The sequence below is a fragment of the Urocitellus parryii genome, chromosome X, assembly GCF_045843805.1.
Source record: "Urocitellus parryii isolate mUroPar1 chromosome X, mUroPar1.hap1, whole genome shotgun sequence".
Classification (NCBI taxonomy): Eukaryota; Metazoa; Chordata; class Mammalia; order Rodentia; family Sciuridae; genus Urocitellus; species Urocitellus parryii.
Window position 1 is genome coordinate 75,184,803 of NC_135547.1, and position 19,389 is coordinate 75,204,191.

At 36.8% G+C, this 19,389-nt stretch overlaps 1 protein-coding gene across 1 annotated transcript in view; it reads left to right on the forward strand.

Annotated features, from left to right (window-relative positions):
* The window catches only part of Kif4a (kinesin family member 4A), a 143,121-nt gene that overhangs the window by 90,459 nt on the left and 33,273 nt on the right, over positions 1-19,389 (forward strand). The window contains exons 19-20 of the mRNA XM_026399977.2: positions 14,776-14,859; positions 15,338-15,451. Coding sequence (XP_026255762.2) covers positions 14,776-14,859; positions 15,338-15,451 — 198 coding nt within the window. The remainder of the gene's footprint in view (positions 1-14,775; positions 14,860-15,337; positions 15,452-19,389) is intronic.

Below are 19,389 nucleotides of genomic sequence, written 5' to 3' on the forward strand. Positions count from 1 at the left end.
TTAATAACTGTGCTATTCTATCTCCTGATGAAATTACTGATATACCTCTTGGAGAACTAGCTATGATTTTTATTTCACCCTCATAATCGGGATCAATTACCCCAGGACTTATCATAAGTCCTTTAAGTGTAGAAGAACTGCGTCCTAATAATAAGCCTACTGTTCCCTGGGGAAGAGGTCCTTTTACTCCTGTGGGAATGATTTGAACTCCCATCTCTGGAGTTAATACTGCTCTGGCAGAGGCACAGATGTCCAATCTTGCGCTCCCTCTAGTCTGTCTGATGAGGGATCTGATGGATAATGCGTCCTGGGCACCACCTTGATGGTGCTGCTGGGTTCCTCCATTGCCCCGTATATTTGTGGTTTTGGGCCCCGGGGCATTGGGCCCTCCAATTCGTTTTTTGACAACGGGGCCTGATGCCTTTCTCCACGATATCGTGGGTAGACACTTGGTCTTTGTCCATTTTTTGATAACGGAATACCCTCTATGGTGGTTTGAGAATGGCATTCATTAGCCCAATGTCTCCCTCTATGGCATCGTGGGCAAATACCCGGGATTCTACTCTTTTGATACCTAGCTTTGTTAAACCCTCCTCCTATGGGGCAATTTCTTTTAAAATGCCCTTCTTGATTGCAATTATAGCATGTTTTTGGCTTGGTACTTAAAGCCTGTTTTACTTCAGCTGCCATGACTTGTCCTTGTTCATTAATGTCTCTACATAATTTAATATATGTGTTTAAATCTTCCTGTTTCCACGGTCTAATGACCTCTTTGCAGCAACGATTTGCTTGATCGTAAGCCAGCTGTTTTATAAATGGCATTGCCTGTTCTGTATTTTCAAATGTCTCAGAGGCTGCTTCAATAAGTCTAGCTACAAAGTCAGCGTAGGGCTCATTAACTCCTTGTATTATCTTAGATAGTTGACCTTGAAAATCCCCTTGTCCCTTTAAAGTTTTCCATGCCTTAATTGCATTTATAGTGACTTGAGCGTATACGCCAGGATCATATCTGAGCTGTTGCATTTGTTCTTGAAACTCCTCTTTTCCCAGTAACATTTTCAGGCCTCGTTCAGGGTAACCTGCTTCTGCATTTTGCCTAGCTGTCTCCTTGCAAAATTCCTCATTGGCAATTTTCCATAATAAATACTGTCCTCTATTTAGCACAGAATTACACACGTTAGCCCAATCAGCTGGTGTTAAGTTCCAGCCGGTAATAGATTCGACCATACTGACTGTGAAGGGAGCGGCCGGGCCGTAGGCTGCTACAGCTTCCTTTAATTGTTTTATTATTTTGAAATCTAAGGCACGGTAAACTCGTTCTTTTTCTTCTCCCTGCTCAACTACAGGGCATGCTAGTTTTTGGGGTCCCGCCTCAGGATTCCGTTCATCATCTATGGAGGCAGGTAAAGCTGTTGGTTGAACTATGCCCTCTGGTGGTGGAACGGAGTTAGTAGCAGCCTCCCTATCTGACGACCGTTTTTTCCCTGAGCTTGCCTTGTTCAAATTTTCTTCTATCTGACTAGCTTGAGAGACCTTTTGTTTTGCTTGACCTAATATGTTTTCTGCCATGGCTTGGACCTCTAACAATTTACTTAACAGTTTTTCGGTTTGTTTTTTACTAGATTCTAATCTACTATAAAGGTAACGTAACCCAATAAGATAGGATAGAAGAAAGCCAAAACAAAATGAAACAGAAACGGAGAGGAGGAAAATGATTATGTCAATTTTCTCTCTCTCAGGGCCGAATAACTTCAAACCTTGAGTCAGCCATTTATCCCAACTCATCTGAAAAAATTGTAAGGCTAGAGAGCCTGAAATAAGAGCAGAATAAATCAAAACAGAAATACCCATTCTGTCGCCTTTCCTTAGGGGCGAGTGATATTACTCACCTTTAAGTTTTGGGCGTTCCCAGTACAGGGCCACCAAAATGCCGCAAACTGCCCGGCCCCGGGCCGGTTGAGTCCCGCTCCTGCTGCCGAGCACTGCCTGCGGCACCCCTGCTGAGCGATCCCCTGCTGAGCTGTCAGTGCACACGGGCTTGCAATCTTGCAACCCGGTTGGGCACAAAAACACAAGCCAGTCAAACTGAGACAAAGTTTTATTTAGAGAGAGGCCGTGTGCGTCCCCTAACAGGTGGGTCCGCCACGTGTGTGTTCTACCTGAGCCGGGGGGGGGGGGTTCCCCTTCCCCCGGAACACCCTCCTACCATCCTTTCCCAACCAATGGGAACTCTCCCATTACAAGAGTGACATGAGTAACCTGAGTCCTGAAAATGGGCCCAGCTGGACAGCATGAGTCCAATTACCATATGAATGTGAATTGCTGGCTGGCAGTCAATAAAATCCAAAGGTGCCTGTATCAATATTTTTGCTGTGGCTCCTAACAGTATGAGACATATAGAAAACAAAAAGCAAACATTAAAACAAAATCAATGATATCAGTAACACTAGGTATTCTGGTGGCATACTCTATATGGTCCATGTGGCCACTTCCTTCTTACCCCCATTGACACTATGGTAAAGATGAAAGAATTCCCAAGCAATTTTGCACTTTAAAATGATTCTAATCTCAAATACCTGAAGGGTTATTCAAGGGAAGAATTTGAAAGAAATGGAAATGCCACCAAAGAGGATATAATTCAGATAATTGTTCCAGGCAATATGCAGCTCAAGGAGTTAGAGAAAAACACTTGATCTAACAAATTATTTTTTGTTTGCTTTTGGTTTGAGGTGCTGGGGATGGATCCCAGGGCCTCTTGAATGATAGGCAAGCACTCTGCCACTGAGCCACATCCCAACTGCCACAAAGTTTTTAACTATAGCATTATTCTAAATGATTTTCAAAGCTTATGCATGTTTTGTTGAGTTTAGGCATGGACAATGCGCAGCCCAAAGCCACTTGGAACTTGAGCAAAATATCAGAAGATTCAGAAGATAGATTATGATACATCAGTATGCAAAGAAAAGCACATCACAACCATTGTCTTAGCACTGGAAAACACCCTGAGTTTTGTAAATGTTTCTATATCACTGGTTTTCATAAGAAACAAACCAGTATAACAAATGGCCTGTTAGTACTTGAAAAGATATGCTACACAATTCATCTTCAGGGAGATACAAGTCAAAAGCACAGTAAAATAGTCCCTTTACATCCACTATAATGGGTATAATTAAAATGGAAAATAGTAACATGTGTTGGTGAAAATGCAAAGAAACTGGAACTTCTAGTTGGAATGTAAAATGGAGCAGCCACTTTGGAAAACAGACTATCAGTTGCTCAAAATGTTAAACACGGAGATGCCGTATGATTTAGAAACTTTACTACTAGGCTTATAGCCAAGAGAACTGAAAACATTTCTATTAAAAAATTTACATATGAATGTTCATAGTACCGTTATTCATAACACCCAAAAGTAGAAATAATCCAAATATTCATCAACTGATAAATGGATAAGTAAATGTGTTATATTCATACATTTAAATATTATTTGGCAATAAAAAATAAATAAGGGACTGATATATGCTACACATGGATGAACTTTGAAAACATTGTCAGGTGAAAGAAGCCAGTCACAAAAGATCACATATTGTATGTTTCTATGAAATGGCCAGAATAGGCAGAAAGATGATTGCTTCCCTAGGGCTGTGAGTGGAACAGAGAGAAACTGCTAATGGATATGGAGTTTCTTTTCAGGGTGATAGAAATATCATAAAGTTAGATTGTAGTGTTCATTGTACAACTCTGAATATACTCAAATCTATTGGATTTTTATTTTATTTTTGATACTGGGGATTGAACCCAGGTGTTCTTAACCACTCACCACATTACCACCCCATTTTATTTATTCATTTTTAAAATATTTATTTAGTTGTAGATGGACACAGTATCTTTATTTTATTTATTTATTTTTATATAGTACTGAGGATCGAACCCAGTGCCTCATACCGTGAAAGGCAAGCATTCTACTACTGAGCTACAACCCCAGCTCCCCATTTTACTTTATTTTATTTTTAATATTTTTTAGTTGTAGATGGACACAATACCTTTATTTTATTTCTATGTGGTGCTGAGGATCGAACCCAGTGCCTTCTACATGTGAGGCAAGAACTACCATTGAGCTACAGTTCTAGCCCATTTTATTTTTTATTTTGAGAAAGGGTCTCGCTAAGTTGCTGAAGCTGGCTTTGACCTTGTGATCCTCCTGCCCCTGCCCTCCTGAGTCACTCGGATTATATTCACCATGCCCAGCTGAATTGTAGATTTTAACATCTGGCATATTCATTATATCTCAATAAAGATGTTTTTAAAAATATGATAGCCAGGTGTGGTAGTACATACCTAGAATGCCAGCTACTAGAAGGGCTGAAGCACGTTCAAGGCCAGCCTTGCCAACATAGCCAGACACTGTCTCAAAATAAAAATGACTGGAGGTGTAGCTTAAGGGTAGAGAAGCCGTGGGTTTAAATCCCAGTACCTGTGTGCACACGCACACATACACACCCACTCCCCCACCCCGCACCCCCACCCCTACACAATCTATGCAGTGTAGAACTGGAGGTACTAACCCGGTAGATACTCTGAAATTTTTTTGAAAAATCCTTCTGCATTAATTCTCAGTGTTACATTATTCCTATGTGTTATGGTTTAATAGTCAGAGGACTCTTTAAAAAGATTGCCTCTGGGAATATAGGAATCTAGATCTTCGTGAAAGAAGAGAAAGAGAAGCTTACTGAACATGGTGAAGCACTTGCCAAAGAAACGAACCTTTTTGGCAATTTCTGGATGTGATTTCTGGGATTACCTTAACATCCATATGGGAAGAAATAAAAAACAAATTATTAAGGGAGATCTTTGGTGTTTAAATTTCTCCTCAGTGAAAGGTAAAAGAAATATTTGATGAATTTGAAGAAGATAACAGAGACAAGTACATCACAATCAAAGTTGACTTCAGGACACTTTAGAAAGATACCAGATTTATAATACTCATTTGATTTAGTGACATATGTGAAACTGCAAGCTTGTGGAAGATCCTGGGATTGGCAGTCCTGCAAACTGAAGTACTCTGTTCATCAAAGGAACAGAGCTCAAGAAGCTAATCCAAGAATCTGACCAGCACCTGAAAGATAGACAGAATTTTATAGAATGCTAAAGGATATCCTATACTGGACTATGTGAAAGAGGAGAGACATAAACTGATGGTGATATATGATGCTGATTGTGGATTGCCAGGGTTCATCACCAATTCCCATTGCCTCCAAGAACACAAGACAAAATAATACTGAATACCCTTCCACAGGAGAAATCTACTCATTCAAAATGCTTGTGTGAGCGAATTATCAAGGCTTTTAGATAGATGTACATTAATGAACCTATTGTAAAACTGTCTGACAAAAAGAAGCACTTGTGAATAGTTTCTGAACAGAGTACCCTTTTGAAATATTTATTTTCTTTGTGTGGCATGGTTGACAGACATTCTCAAATATGAGCTGTTTCTAGGAAATCTAAATCCTTGAAACAAAAAAAAAATCCTTTTATAAGGTGTAGAAGTGTGTGACTTTTGATGATACTCTTGCTAGTAGTAGTGGGCTTGGAAGATTTTTAAAGAGCATTTATAATTTGAATTTGTAAGATGTAAGTATCAGACTCCAAGAACACTTAAGCTGAGGTTTATTTTGCTTTTTTTAAAGTGAGTAAAACACTAATTTTTTTTTATCCTCCAGAGATAATAGATATGCTTTTTCATTGTCTCTAAAGAGTAGTTTAGTGTTTTGTTTTTTTTTAACTTAGATGCCTTGATTATCCTCTTTGGCCAAGTCTTATTTAGCTTAAGAGAAGATTTATTTAGCAGTTTCTTCTCAAGTTTGGAACCACAATCATTAGGATGTTGGCCAGAATAGAACTACTGGTGAAACACATTACCTTTAGGGGTGTTCCTACCTAATTGTACCCCAGTTTGAATGTTAAACTATTATTCCTAGAGTTTAACTTTGAGATGTTTTAATGTTCAGTTTATTTATATGAACTATAATAAATCCTTTTATATTAAGACAATCAAGTACAAAAGCTTTGTAGCATAAGAGAAGTGGTTTAGGTGAATTATTATTGTAATCTATTGATTTCCCCCTTTGTCATTCCCCTATTTTATATTGCACCATCAACTTGGAAATTTTATTTTATTTTACTTTTACCATTATTATAATTATTATTATTTGATACCAGGGATTGAACCCAAGGGCACTTGACCACTGAGCCAAATCCCCAGTCTTTTTTATATTTTATTTTGAGACAGGGTCACGCCAAGTTGCTCAGGCCCTCACTAAGTTGCTGAGGCTGGCTTTGAACTTGCAATCCTTCTGCCTCAGCCTCCTGAGATGCTGCAATTACAGTCATGTTCCACCATGCCTGGCAGGAAATTTTAAATTTGTGATACAAATATTGCTGTGGATGTTCCTACAAAGAGACAAATGACTTTTCTAATTAAGGAAAGCAGAATATTCCCTGATACTTGTCTTGTTATAGTCCTACCAGCATATGCTCTTATGAGATGTGCAGATCCATACTATCTCTGTATTTTATGAAATAAGTAAGGAAAGTACTAGTAAAAACAAAGGGAAACAGCCCATATATACCTTGAAAAAATGAAATTATATTTTGGGCTGGGGTTGTGGCTCAGAAGTAGAGTGCTTGCCTAGCATGTGTGAGGCACTGGGTTTGATCCTCAGCACCACATAAAAGTAAAATAAAGGTATTGTGTCCACCTACAACTAAAAAATAAATGCTTTTTTTAAAAACAAAATTGTTTCTACAGAGAAAACAAAAAACCAAAATCATAACTCTCTCAAACTACAAATTGTCAGACTATTTTCTTTCTTGGATCTGGCATCTGAGAAATTTTATTAGGATTAAATTATATTTACTACTTTTGTTTATTAGAAAAGATAAATCACTTTTTACTGCTTTTATTTCTATAATAAAAGTGGTGTGCTTTGTCTTTTATGTCTCGTGAACTTAATCAAATATATTCATGTTTTTTGAGTTAATATTAAAGGACAAGAACATTTTCCCTTAAATTAATCCATTTTAAGTTTTATGGATGAAAAATTATAACATTAAATGTGACTGGATTAAATACTCAAAAGGCAGAAATTATTAGGGTAGGATAAAAACAATCTATAACATGATATACTATCAAAAGAAGGCACCTATTAGAATCAAAGATATAAATAAATTGAAACTAGAAATATAGAAAGAGATCTACCATTCAAGCCAGGCATGGTGGCTCATGCCTGTAATCCCAGCCGCTTGGGAGGCTAAGGCAAGAGGATCATGAGTTCAAAGCCAGCCTCAGCAAAAGAGGTGCTAAGCAACTCAATGAGACCCTGTCTCTAAATAAAGTACAAAATAGGGTTGGGGATGTGGCTCAGTGGTCAAGTGCCCCTGAGTTCAATCCCTGGTACCCCCCCCAAAAAAATCTATCATTCAAACATCAACCATAAAATCTAAAGTGGCTATAGTGATACTAGATAAAATATTTTAAAACAGAATGTTACTAGAGATAAAGAGAGATATAAAGGGTCAATCCATCAGGAATATATAACGGTTTTCATTGTGTGTAACTCAACAATGGGGATACATTCTGAACAATGCATCATTGGGTGATTTCATCATTCTTCAAACATCAGACTATACATATACTTACACAAACCTTGATGGCATAGATCAATCAAAAGACAATAAAGACAAAGTGTATGAGGCTCCATACTTTTTTTATGAATAGAAGTGTACTCTAAAATAATGATTAAAAAGCATGGTATGGTATATATATAAACCAATAATATATTCATTTATTATCATTATCAAGACTAATATACTTTACATAGTTTTTTTTATATTTTTATATGATTGGCAGTGTAGTAAGTTTACTCAATACACATGTGAGTAATGTGCTGCATTATGATGTCACTTGATAGTAATTTTTCAGCTCCTTTATAATCTGATAGAACTACCACCATATGTATAATCTATCATTGGCCAAAATGTCATTATGTGGTACATTTCTGTGTGAATATACATAGACACCTAACAATAGAGCCTCAAAATGTATGAAGCAAATACTGACATAATTGAGCAGAAACCAACACTAGTATCTGGAGTCTCTAATGCCCCTCCTTCAATAATGTATGGTTCAACTAGGCACATGATGGTCAAGGGTATCAGTGTCTTCAGTAATGCTATAACCTAGGATTTCACATCTATATTTGTAAAAAGTTCAATCTGTAGTTTGGATACTAGACTAGACTATAAACTAGACCTAACAGACATCTGTAGAATATTCCATTTAACAATAGGACTTACGTTCATCTGAAGTGCACATAGAATGTTCTCCAGGACAGACCATATGCTAAGCCATAAAACATACCTTGAATACATTTAAAAGAATTAAAACAATACAACGTTTATTCTCCAATCACATGGGAATGAAATTAGGAGTCAATAGTGAAAGAAATTTGGGAAATTCACAAATTTGAGGAATTACAACACAGTGATAAATAAATAAAAAGATATCACAGGGAAATTAGAAAATACTTTGAGATTAATAAAAACAAAGGCAACCTATCAAAACTCATTCTAGACAAAGGTACCATAAACATACATTGGAGAAAAGATAGCCTCTTCAACAAATGGTGCTGGGAAAACTGTAAATCCATACATAGTAGAATGAAATTTAATCCCTGTCTCTCACCCTGCACAAAACTCAAAGTGGATTAAGGACCTAGGCATTAGGCCAGAGACCCTGCACCTATAGAAGGAAAAAGTAGGCCAAACCTCTATCGTGTCAGTTTAGAAAACCAAATTCCTCAACAAGACGCTTAAAGTACAAGGAGTAAAATCATGAATCAATAAATGGAGCCAGATACAGTGGCTCACTCATGTAATCTTAGTGGCTTGAGAGGCTGAGACAGGAGAATCACAAATTTAAAGCCAGCCTCAGCAATTTAGCGAAGCCCTAAGCAAGTCAGCAAGATCTTGTTTCTAAATAAAGGGCTGGGGATGGGTCTCAGTGGTTAAGTGCCCCTGGGTTTAATCCCTGGTACCAAAAAAAGAAAATAATCAATCATGGGATGGAATCAAACTAGAAAGCTTCTTCACAGCAAAGGATACAATTAAGAACATGAAGAGAGAGCCTACAGACTGGGATAAAATATTTTCCATCTCCACCTCAGACCAAGCATTAATGTCCAGGGTACATAAAAACTTGACACCCAAAAAACAAAGAATCCAATCAATAAACGGGCAAAGGAACTAAACAGACACTTCACAAAAGAAGAAATATGAATGGTCAACAAATATATGAAAAAATGTTCAACATCACTAGCATTTCAAGAAATGCAAATTAAAACTACTGAGATTTCATCTCACTCCATTGAGAATGGCAGTCATCGAGAATAATCAATAAATGTGCAAGGATGTGGGGAAAAAGGTACACTCATACATTGCTGGTGGGACTGCTAATTGGTGCAACTACTATAGAAAACAGTATGGAGATTCCTCAGAAAACTTGGAATGGAGCCTCCATCTGACCCAGTTTTTCCACTTCTCAGCATATACCTAAAGGACTTAAAATCAGCATTCTATATGATATGGCCACATGAATGTATATAGCAGCTCAATTCACAATAGCTAAGCTATGGGACCAACCTGGGTGCCCTTCAGCAGAAAATGTGGTATATTTACACAATGGAATATTATTCAGCCATAATGAAGAATGAAATTATGGTATTTGCTGGTAAATGGATGGAACTGGAGGCTATCATGCTGAGTGAAATAAGCCAATCCCCCCAAAAAATCAAAGTAGGAATGTTGTCTTTGATAGGTGGATGCTGACTCACAATAGGCAGAGGTGGGGGAGGGAATAGAAGTTCACTCGATTGGATGGGAGGAATTGGGGGAGGGGGATAGGAATGGAAAAGACAGTGGAATGAATCTGACATAACTTTCCTATGTTCATGTATGAATACACGATCAATGTAACTCCCCATCATGTACAACCACAAGAATGGGAAGTTATACTCCATGTATGTGTGATATGTCAAAATACATTCTAATGTCATGTATAACTACAAAGAACAAATTAAATAAATACAAAAATAAATTCTTCAAAGAAAAGCTGAGGCCCAGATGCCTTCACAGGTAAGTACTATCAAACATTTAAATAAGGAATAATACTGATTTTTTAAGACAGTCCTCCAAAAAAATAGAAGCAAAAGGAAATCTTCCCAACTCATTCTGTGAGGCTAGTGTTACCCTGGTGTCAGAAAAAATGACTTCACAAGAAAACTACAGACCAGTATGTATTTCTTATAAATATAGGTGTGTGTGTGTGTGTGTGTGTATGTATATATGTTTGTGTATACACACACACACACTAGCAAATTGATTCCAGCAACACAGGTACAGGATGATACACCGTGACCAGGTGAAGTTTATGTGATGAATGCAAGAAGTCTTATATAACATCTGGAAATAATATCAGTAGAACAAAAGACAAGAACCACATGATCCTCTCAGAAGAAGGAGCATATGGCAAAATCCAACACAGTTTCATTATAAAAACTTTTACTCAAGAAACTAGGAATAGAAGGATAAATTCCTTCATAAACCTGATAAAGGATATATTTGAAAAACCCACTGCTAGAAAGACAGAAAAATTCCCCCCTGATATCAGGAGCAAGACAAGGATATCTGCTCTTGCCACTTCTGTTTAACATTTCCCTGGAGGTTCTATTCAATATTTCCCTGGAGCCAGCGACACTATCTCTGTTTGCAGATGACACATTTTGCAGATGACACATTCATGTTCATAGACAATCCTAGAGAATTCACTAAATGTCCATTAGAACTAAGGTTCTGCAAATTTGCATGATACAAAATCAATATAAGAAAATCTATTTGAAGTTAAAATTAAAAAAAAAATTCCATGCTAGGCCCAGTGGTATATGACTATAATCCCAGCATCTTGGGAGGCTGAGGCAGAAGGATTGCAGGTTCAAAGCCAGCCTCAGTAGATTAGAAATGAGAATCTAGAAATAAACTCACACGTTGATGGCCAATTGATTTTTAACACTGTTGCCAAGAATTATTGGATCACATGGTACCTCTATATTTATTTAGTACTGCCAAACTGTTTGGCAAAGCAGCTGTACCATTTTCTCAACCCACCAGCAATGCATAAAATTTTCAACCTCTTGACATTCTTGCCAATAGTTATTATCAGTCTTTTATTCTAACCGTCTTTGTGGGTGTGAAATGGAATCTTGTTGTGGTTTTGATTTGCATTTCCCTGATGGCAAATGACATTGAGCACCTTTTTGTGTGCTTATTGCTTCACTCATTTTAAACGTGGGTTATCTTTATTACTGAGTTGTAAGAGTTCTTTATATGTTCTGGATACCAGACCCTGATAGCAATATGATTTGTAAATATTTTCTACCATGCTGTGGATTGACTGTTCACTTTCACCATGTCTACAGTGCACAAGATTTTAATTTTGCCGAATGTAATTTTTTCTCTGGCTGTTTGTGCTTTAGGAATCATATCTGAAAAAAAATGTCTAATTCAAAATCACAAATTCCTTTTTCTGAGAGATTTGTAGTTGTAGCTCTTACACTTAGATTTTGATATATTTTAATTTTGTATATAATATGAGGCAAGTTAGAACTTTATTATTTTGCACATGAATATCCAGTTATTTCAGCACCATTTGTTGAAAAGGCTATTCTTTCCTTACTGAATTGTTCTTCCCAACAGTGTTGAAAATCCAATTGGCCATCAGTGTATGAATTTATTTCTAGATTCTCATTTCTATTCCACTGTTCTATACCTATCCTTACACTGTACCACACAGTCTTAATTACTGTAGCTCTGCAGAAAGTTTTAAATTCAAGGAATGTAACATCTCGAAATTTATTCTTCCCTTTAATTGCTTTGATTATTCTGGGTCCCTTGCATTTCCATTTGAATTTCAGGATCAGCTTATGGATTTCTTTGAAGAATCCAGATGCGCTTTTGATTGGGAGTGTATTAAATCTGCAAGTCCATCTGAAGGATATTCCATCTTTAGAATATTAAGTCTTTCAATCCATGAACATGAACTTTTTTTTTATTTATTTAGGTTTTCTTTTTTAAATATTTATTTAGTTGTAGATGAACACACAGTATCTTTATTTTTATGTGGTGCTGAGGATGGAACTCAGTGCCTCACACATGTGAGGCAAGCGCTTGACCACTGACCTACAGCTGTAACCCCTAGGTTTTCTTTAATTAATTCAATGTTCTGTAGTTCTCAGTGTACAAATTTTACACTTTTTTTGCTAAGTTATTTCCAAGTATTTTATTCATATTGATGTTATTATAAATGGAATTGTTTTCTTTTTCTTTTCTTTTTTTTGGGGGGGGGCAACCAGGGATTAAACTCAGGGGCACTTAACTATTTTTATTTTGAGACAGGGTCTCACTAAGTTTTTTAGGCCCTCCCACTCTTAATTCTGTCTGCCCAGGAGATATGGAAACATATGTCCATGAAAAATCTTATATACAGATGTTCAGAAAACAGTATTCATAATAGCCAAAAGTGAAGGAAACCTACTATCACCTGATAGATGGATAAATGAAATGTTGTATGTCTATACAGTAGAATATTATTCAATCATAAAAAGAAAGCACTGATAAATGCTACAACATGGGTGAACCTTAAAAATATGCTAAGCAGAAGAAGCAAGTCACAAAATGAAAAATGTTCTAAAATTGACTGTGATGTTTGTTATATCAACTCTGTAAATATGCCAAAGAACATTGAATCTTATGTTTTAAATGAGTGAATTGTATGACACGTGAATTATATCTTAATAAAACTTTTGTGCAGGCATGTCTATAAAGCATCTACCAGTTTACATCGTACAGGAATGTTTACTCCACATTGGCAAGGATCTTTATTTTGTATTCCCAGTGTATTCCCAGTGGCTTGTTCCCAATTATTGTTCAGTGATTGGCATAGATTAAGAACTCAATTAATGTTTGTTGAATGATTTTGATGTTAATAAATACAAAACCTGACTTTCAAAGAAACTAAACAGTAAGAAGAACACCAAAAATTACTCCATGCTTTTGAGTGACTAAAAAAATCAGAGGAAACAGCTAGTTTGAAGTGATGGAGCTGGTTTTAGGAGACTAATCTGTGGGATGGAGAGACCTAAAAGAATAATGTTAGCTGAGTTCAAGGGACAAATTGGGCTCGTTTTAGTGGTAAAGGAGTTGTCTTACATAGATAAGAAAATTGAAACCACATGAGTAATGAGACCAGGGAGATGGAGAAAATATAGAAAAAGAATGCTGAGACTCTCTTTATTTCATGTATAAATGAAGATGCTAAAATTTGTAAGGTTGAATAGAATTAGGATGCTGTGTGACAGTTATAGGGAGTGCTAATGATTCCGAGAGAAGCCAAAGAAGATAGGCACTCTAAAGAGACCACTAGCTGTAATAAGTAGAGTTCAGGACAATGGTAGGAACTATCTCTAAGGGGATATGGAACAAATAATAATGACAAGTGGAAGCATTAAACATAGATCTCTCTTTCAACAAGTTTGGTGGTAAGAAGAGTGTTGGGTTTTCTCTTTTCACTGGATTACTTTGGTCTTCTGGCTGTTTCCCTGGTCTTCTTATATCAACACACGTTATGTTTTATTATAATTATAAGTTGTTTATATTATCTAATAGTCTTTATAAGAATAGTAACCATGCAAGGTTAATCTCCATATCCCCATGCCTAATGTATAAATAGTATTTGGGTTGAATGAAATGAATTGTTCTAGTAGGCTGGCAAAGACATGACTAGAATGACTCACTAGACCATGCAGATTGGATAAGAAACAAGGGAAGCCAGAACGAGCTTAGTGGATTAATAAAATAGGGAAGGGGTCAATAAATCAAAGCAGTTAAATATTGTGTGGTCAATTGAAGCAGGCAATATCCAATAATATTTCTTGTTCTTTTTGATCTTTAATCTCTGAGTAGAGATGACATATTAAGTAATAAGCTGGTTTTGTTCTGGAATGAAAACCTCTTCTTTAACTTCAGGTTACCTTAATTTTATAGGTGATTAGCTATATGATGGGTTTTATGATGGATGAACTAATAGTGAGTCCCAGCTCTGTCAATTAGTAACTACCTATGTGGAAGAGAAAGTTTATTAGATAGATGATCTTTAAGATTCTTTCCAGGTCTCACATTCTATGATATTATTTCCAATAATTGACTTAAGACTGAGACTTCAAGAATTTGAATATAGAGCAATAAAGTGGGGGTAAAACACCTCTGCTGTATATACAAATATGATTTATAGAACTAACAGGGTTTTGTTTGTTTGTTTCAGTATTCAGGATAGGACCCAAAGGCGCTCTACCATTGAGCTACATGTACCCCAGCCTTTCTAAAATTTTAATTTTGAGATAGGATCTTGTTAAGTTGCTGAGGCTGGCCTCAAGCTTGCGATCCTCCTTCCTCAGCCTCCTAAATAGCTTGGATTACAGGCATGTACCACCATGCCCAGCTAGAACTACTGGTTCTTAACTCTGATAAGAGAAAATAAAGGTAGTTCACTGTATTATTGAATTTAGCCTACATATCAAGGATGTCTTGAATAACATCTTAGTTACATTACAAGATATTCTTTTACCTACCTGAACAGGAATTAAGATCTGACATTTTTCTTACCAGGACCGTAAGAGGCAATATGAACTGCTCAAACTTGAAAGAAACTTCCAGAAACAGTCCAATGTGCTCAGACGTAAAACTGAGGAGGTAAGTAAGAAAATCCAGTCTGCTGGGTAAAATGTACTGTAGTCCTCAAGCTTAGATGCTGGCAAAATAGTATCCTTAAAAAGAGCCAATGTCCTAAAAAACCAGGGTCATTAATCTTGACCAGTAATTCCTAAATCTTGATCTCTTTTTTATGTTATAAACTGAGCAGATTAAACTCTGATGGAAAATGCTATTATGCAAATAAGGATTTTTTTCCCAATTGGTCCTCTTTCCAAAAAACACAGTAATATTGATATATGACATTTCCAGTCTGTATAACTGCCTTGAAATATATTCCTCCCCTGTGCACTAACAGAGTAGCTATTTATCAATTTTATATCCATGGAGATTTATAAACCTGGTACCTATAGGAATTCAAACCTAGAACTTTTTTCTTTACCAGTATACTGAATATATGCTGGAAAATGTTCTTCTTATTACCCTTCATTCAACATAACTATGTGCCATTTTTATTTAGGCAGCAGCTGCCAACAAGCGTCTTAAGGATGCTCTCCAAAAGCAGCGAGAGGTCGCAGATAAGCGGAAAGAGACTCAGAGCCGTGGAATGGAAGGTGTTGCAGCTCGAGTGAAGGTATGGACAGTTTGAACTACCATTTCTCATGTATACTGGGGATAAGAAAAAGTGGGAACTGGTTTTCTTTGGATTTAGAAATAAATAGTATCAAAATTGAAGTTCTACCTGAATGCCTTATTGCCTAAAACATGAATATCTTCGAACTGTTGTTAAGGACCATATTGAGGTTCAGTTATTTTTTTAACAAATTTATTGAGGCATGCTTGACATTCAGTAAATTGTACATATTTAAAATGTACAAATTGGTGAGTTTTGATGCATGTCTGCACCTGGGAAATCATTACCATAATCAAGTTAGTGACAATGTCCACTATCGCCCCCAATTTTTTTTCTTTCCATCCCTGGCACACCCCTCTCCCCAGTCTAGGCAATGTTTGCCTGGAATCCCCAATTAATCTTATTCTGTCATTATAGATTTGTTTTTATTTTTTACAATTTTGTAAAAATGAGACAATACATTATGCATTTTTTTCTGGCTTTTATTCAGCATTATTCAGAGTCACCTATGAAATTACATGTATCATTGTTACTTTTATTATTGAGTGGTATCCTGTTCGTTTTATGGATACACCATAATTTGTTCATCTATTCACCTGTTGATGGATATTTGTTTTCAGTTTGGGGCTATTAGAAATATTAGCATTTATGTACAAGTCTTCATGTGGACATGTGTGCTTTTATTTCATTGGGGTAAATATTTAGGACTAGTATTGCTTTCTGATATGGTAAGTGTATGTTTTAGTTTTTTTTAACTTTATTTTATTTATTTATTTTTATGTGGTGCTGAGGATCAAACCCAGGGCCTTGCACATGTGAGACGAGCACCCTACCGCTGAGCCATAACCCCAGCCCCTGTTTTAGTTTTTAAGTAACTGCCAAATTGTTTTAGTTTTTAAGCAACCACCAAATTGTTGTATCATTTTACATTCCTTCTACCAATGTATGAGGGTTCTAATTGCTCGCATTCTCACCAATACTTAGTATGGTCAATCATTTATTTATTTATTTTTGGTACCAGGGATTGATCCACTGAGCCAAGTCTCCAGCCCTTTTATAAAAATTTTTTATTTGTTTTAATTAGTTATACATGACTGTAGAATGCATTTATACACGTTGATATATCATACATAGATGGGATATAATCTCTCATTTGTTTGCCTTTTTTAATTTTATTTTGAGATAAGGTCTTGCTGAGTTGCTTAGGGCCTTGCTAAGTTGCTGAGGTTGGCTTTGAACTTGGGATCTTCCTGCCTCAGGCTCCTGGGCTGCTGGGATTACAGGCATGTGCCACTGTGCCCAGCTTCACTTTGTACATTTAAATTTTTTACCTGTCTGTAGTTTGTTTTGGCAGAGTGGATGCAATGGAGGGCAGGGATAGACTTTTCTGTTTTCTTAGTCTGTGATCTTCTGGGTCTCTGAAGTGATTGTTCTGGTGCTGGTCTGAGTCTGGGTGGCAGGCACTGTTATCTCGGATACAAACTGGACTGTGCCAAGGGCCATTCCCACCATGCTGGTCAGCTGGCAGCTGCTCTGCTTGTGAGCTACAAAGGCATCTAGGTTGTTAAACTGCTGCTTGCAGATGCCACGGATGTGGATGTCTGGAGTCAGTTCAACCAGCACGGTTGTGCTGCCTGGAATTTGCATGGAGCCCAGAAAGCTCTCGCCCTCACCGCTCACATTCATGGCCGCAGACTGGGAGGTTCCAGGCTAGCTGCAGTGCCAGGGCAGGGGGAAAGAGGGGCGCTGCTCTACATGGTGCAAGGACTTTTCCTTTTATTTTTTCCACACCCCCCAACCTTCCTTCTCCCAATTCTGTGAGGCTGGGAGGACAGATGATAATTTCTCATTTTAATGAGTGTACATGTTTCAGAATCATATTGGTCATGTAGTCACATATATACATACAGTAATAATGTCTGTTTCATTCTACTATCTTTCCTATCTCCACATCCCCTCCCCACCCCTCCCATCACTTCCCTCTACCTAATCTAAGGTAACACTATTCTTCCCTAGTTCCCCCTGCTTTATTGTGAATTAGTATCCACATATTAGAGAAAATATTCAGCCTTTGGTTTTGTGGTATTGGCTTATTTCACTTAGCATGATATTCTCCAACTCCAACCATTTACTGGCAAATGCCATAATTTTACTCTTTTTTAAAGCTGAGTAATATCCCATTGAGTATATATACCACATTTTCTTTATCCATTCATCTATTGAAGGACACCTAGGTTGGTTCCATAGTGTAGCTATTGTGAATTGAGCTGCTATAAACATTGATGTGGCTGTGTCACTATAGTATGCTGATTTTACGTCCTTTGGGTATAAACCAAGGAGTGAGATAACTGGGTCAAATGGTGGCTCCATTCCCAATTTTCTGAGGAATCTCCATACTGCTTTCCAACAATTTGCAGTATGAGTATACTTTTTTACCACATCCTCGCCAACATTTATTGTGGCCTGTATTCTTGATGATTGCCATTCTGATAGGCGTGAGATGAAAGTAGTTTTGATTTGTGTTTCTCTAATTGCTAGAGATATTGAACACTTTTTCATATATTTGTTGATCAATTGTATTTCTTCTTCTGTGAAGTGTCTGCTCAGTTCCTTAGCCCGTTTATTGATTGGGTTGTTTGTTTCTTTGGTGTTAAGTTTTTTGAGTTATTTAAATATCCTAAAGATTAATGCTTTATTGGAGGTGCATGTGGTAAAGATTTTCTCCCAATCTGTAGGCTCTCTCCTCACATTTTTAATTGTTTCCTTTGCTGAGAAGAAACTTTAATTTGAATCCATCCCAATTATTCATTCTTGATTTTACTTCTTGCACTTTAGGAGTCTTGCTAAGGAAGTCAGATCCTAGGCCAAGGTGGTGAAGATCTGGTCCTGTTTTTTCTTCTATAGACATAGGGTGTCTGTTCCAGTGCCTAAGTCTTTGATCCACTTTGAGTTGATTTTTGTGCAGGGTGAGAGAGAGAGGTTTAATTTCATTGTGCTACATATGGATTTCCAGTTTTGCCAGCACCATTTGCTAAATAGGCTATCTTTTCTCCAGTGAATGTTTTTGGCACCCTTGTCTAGTATGAGATAACCATATTTATGGGTTTGTCTCTGTGTTCTCTATTCTGTACCATTGGTCTACAAGTCTATTTTGGTGCCAATACCATGCCATTTTTTGTTACCATAGCTCTATAGTATAGTTTAAAGTCTGGTATTGTGTTGCCTCCTGCTTCACTTTTCTTGCTAAGGATTGCTTTAGCTATTCTGGGTCTCTTATTTTTCCAAATCAATTTCATCATTGCTTTTTCTATTTCGATGAAGAATGACATTGGTATTTTAATAGGAATTGCATTAAATCAGTATAATACTTTTGGTAGTATGGCCATTTTGACAATATTAATTCTACCTATCTAGAAGCATGGGCACTCTTTCCATCTTCTGAGGTTTTTTTCAATTTCTTTCTTTAGTGTTCTGTAGTTTTCATTGTAGAGATCTTTTACCTCTTTTGTTAGATTGATTCCCAGATGTTTGTTTTTTTTTTGGGGGGGGTGAGGTTATTTTGAATGGAGTAGTTTTCCTAATTTCTCTTTCAGTGGATTCATCACTGATGTATAGGAACGTGTTTGCTGAATTCATTTATTAGTTCTAGAAGTTTTCTGGTCGAATTTTTTGGATCTTCTAGATATAGAATCATGTTACCAGCAAATAGTAATAGTTTGAGTTCTTCTTTACCTATCCCTTTAATTTCTTTCTTTTATCTAATTGTTATGGTTACAGTTTCAAGGATGATGTTGAATAGAAGTAATAAAAGAGGACATCCTTGTTTTGTTCCAGTTTTTAACGGGAATGCTTTCAATTTTTCTCTATTTAGAATGATGCTGCCCATAGCTTTTACAATGTTGAGGTATGTTCCTACTATCCCTAGTTTTTTAGTGTTT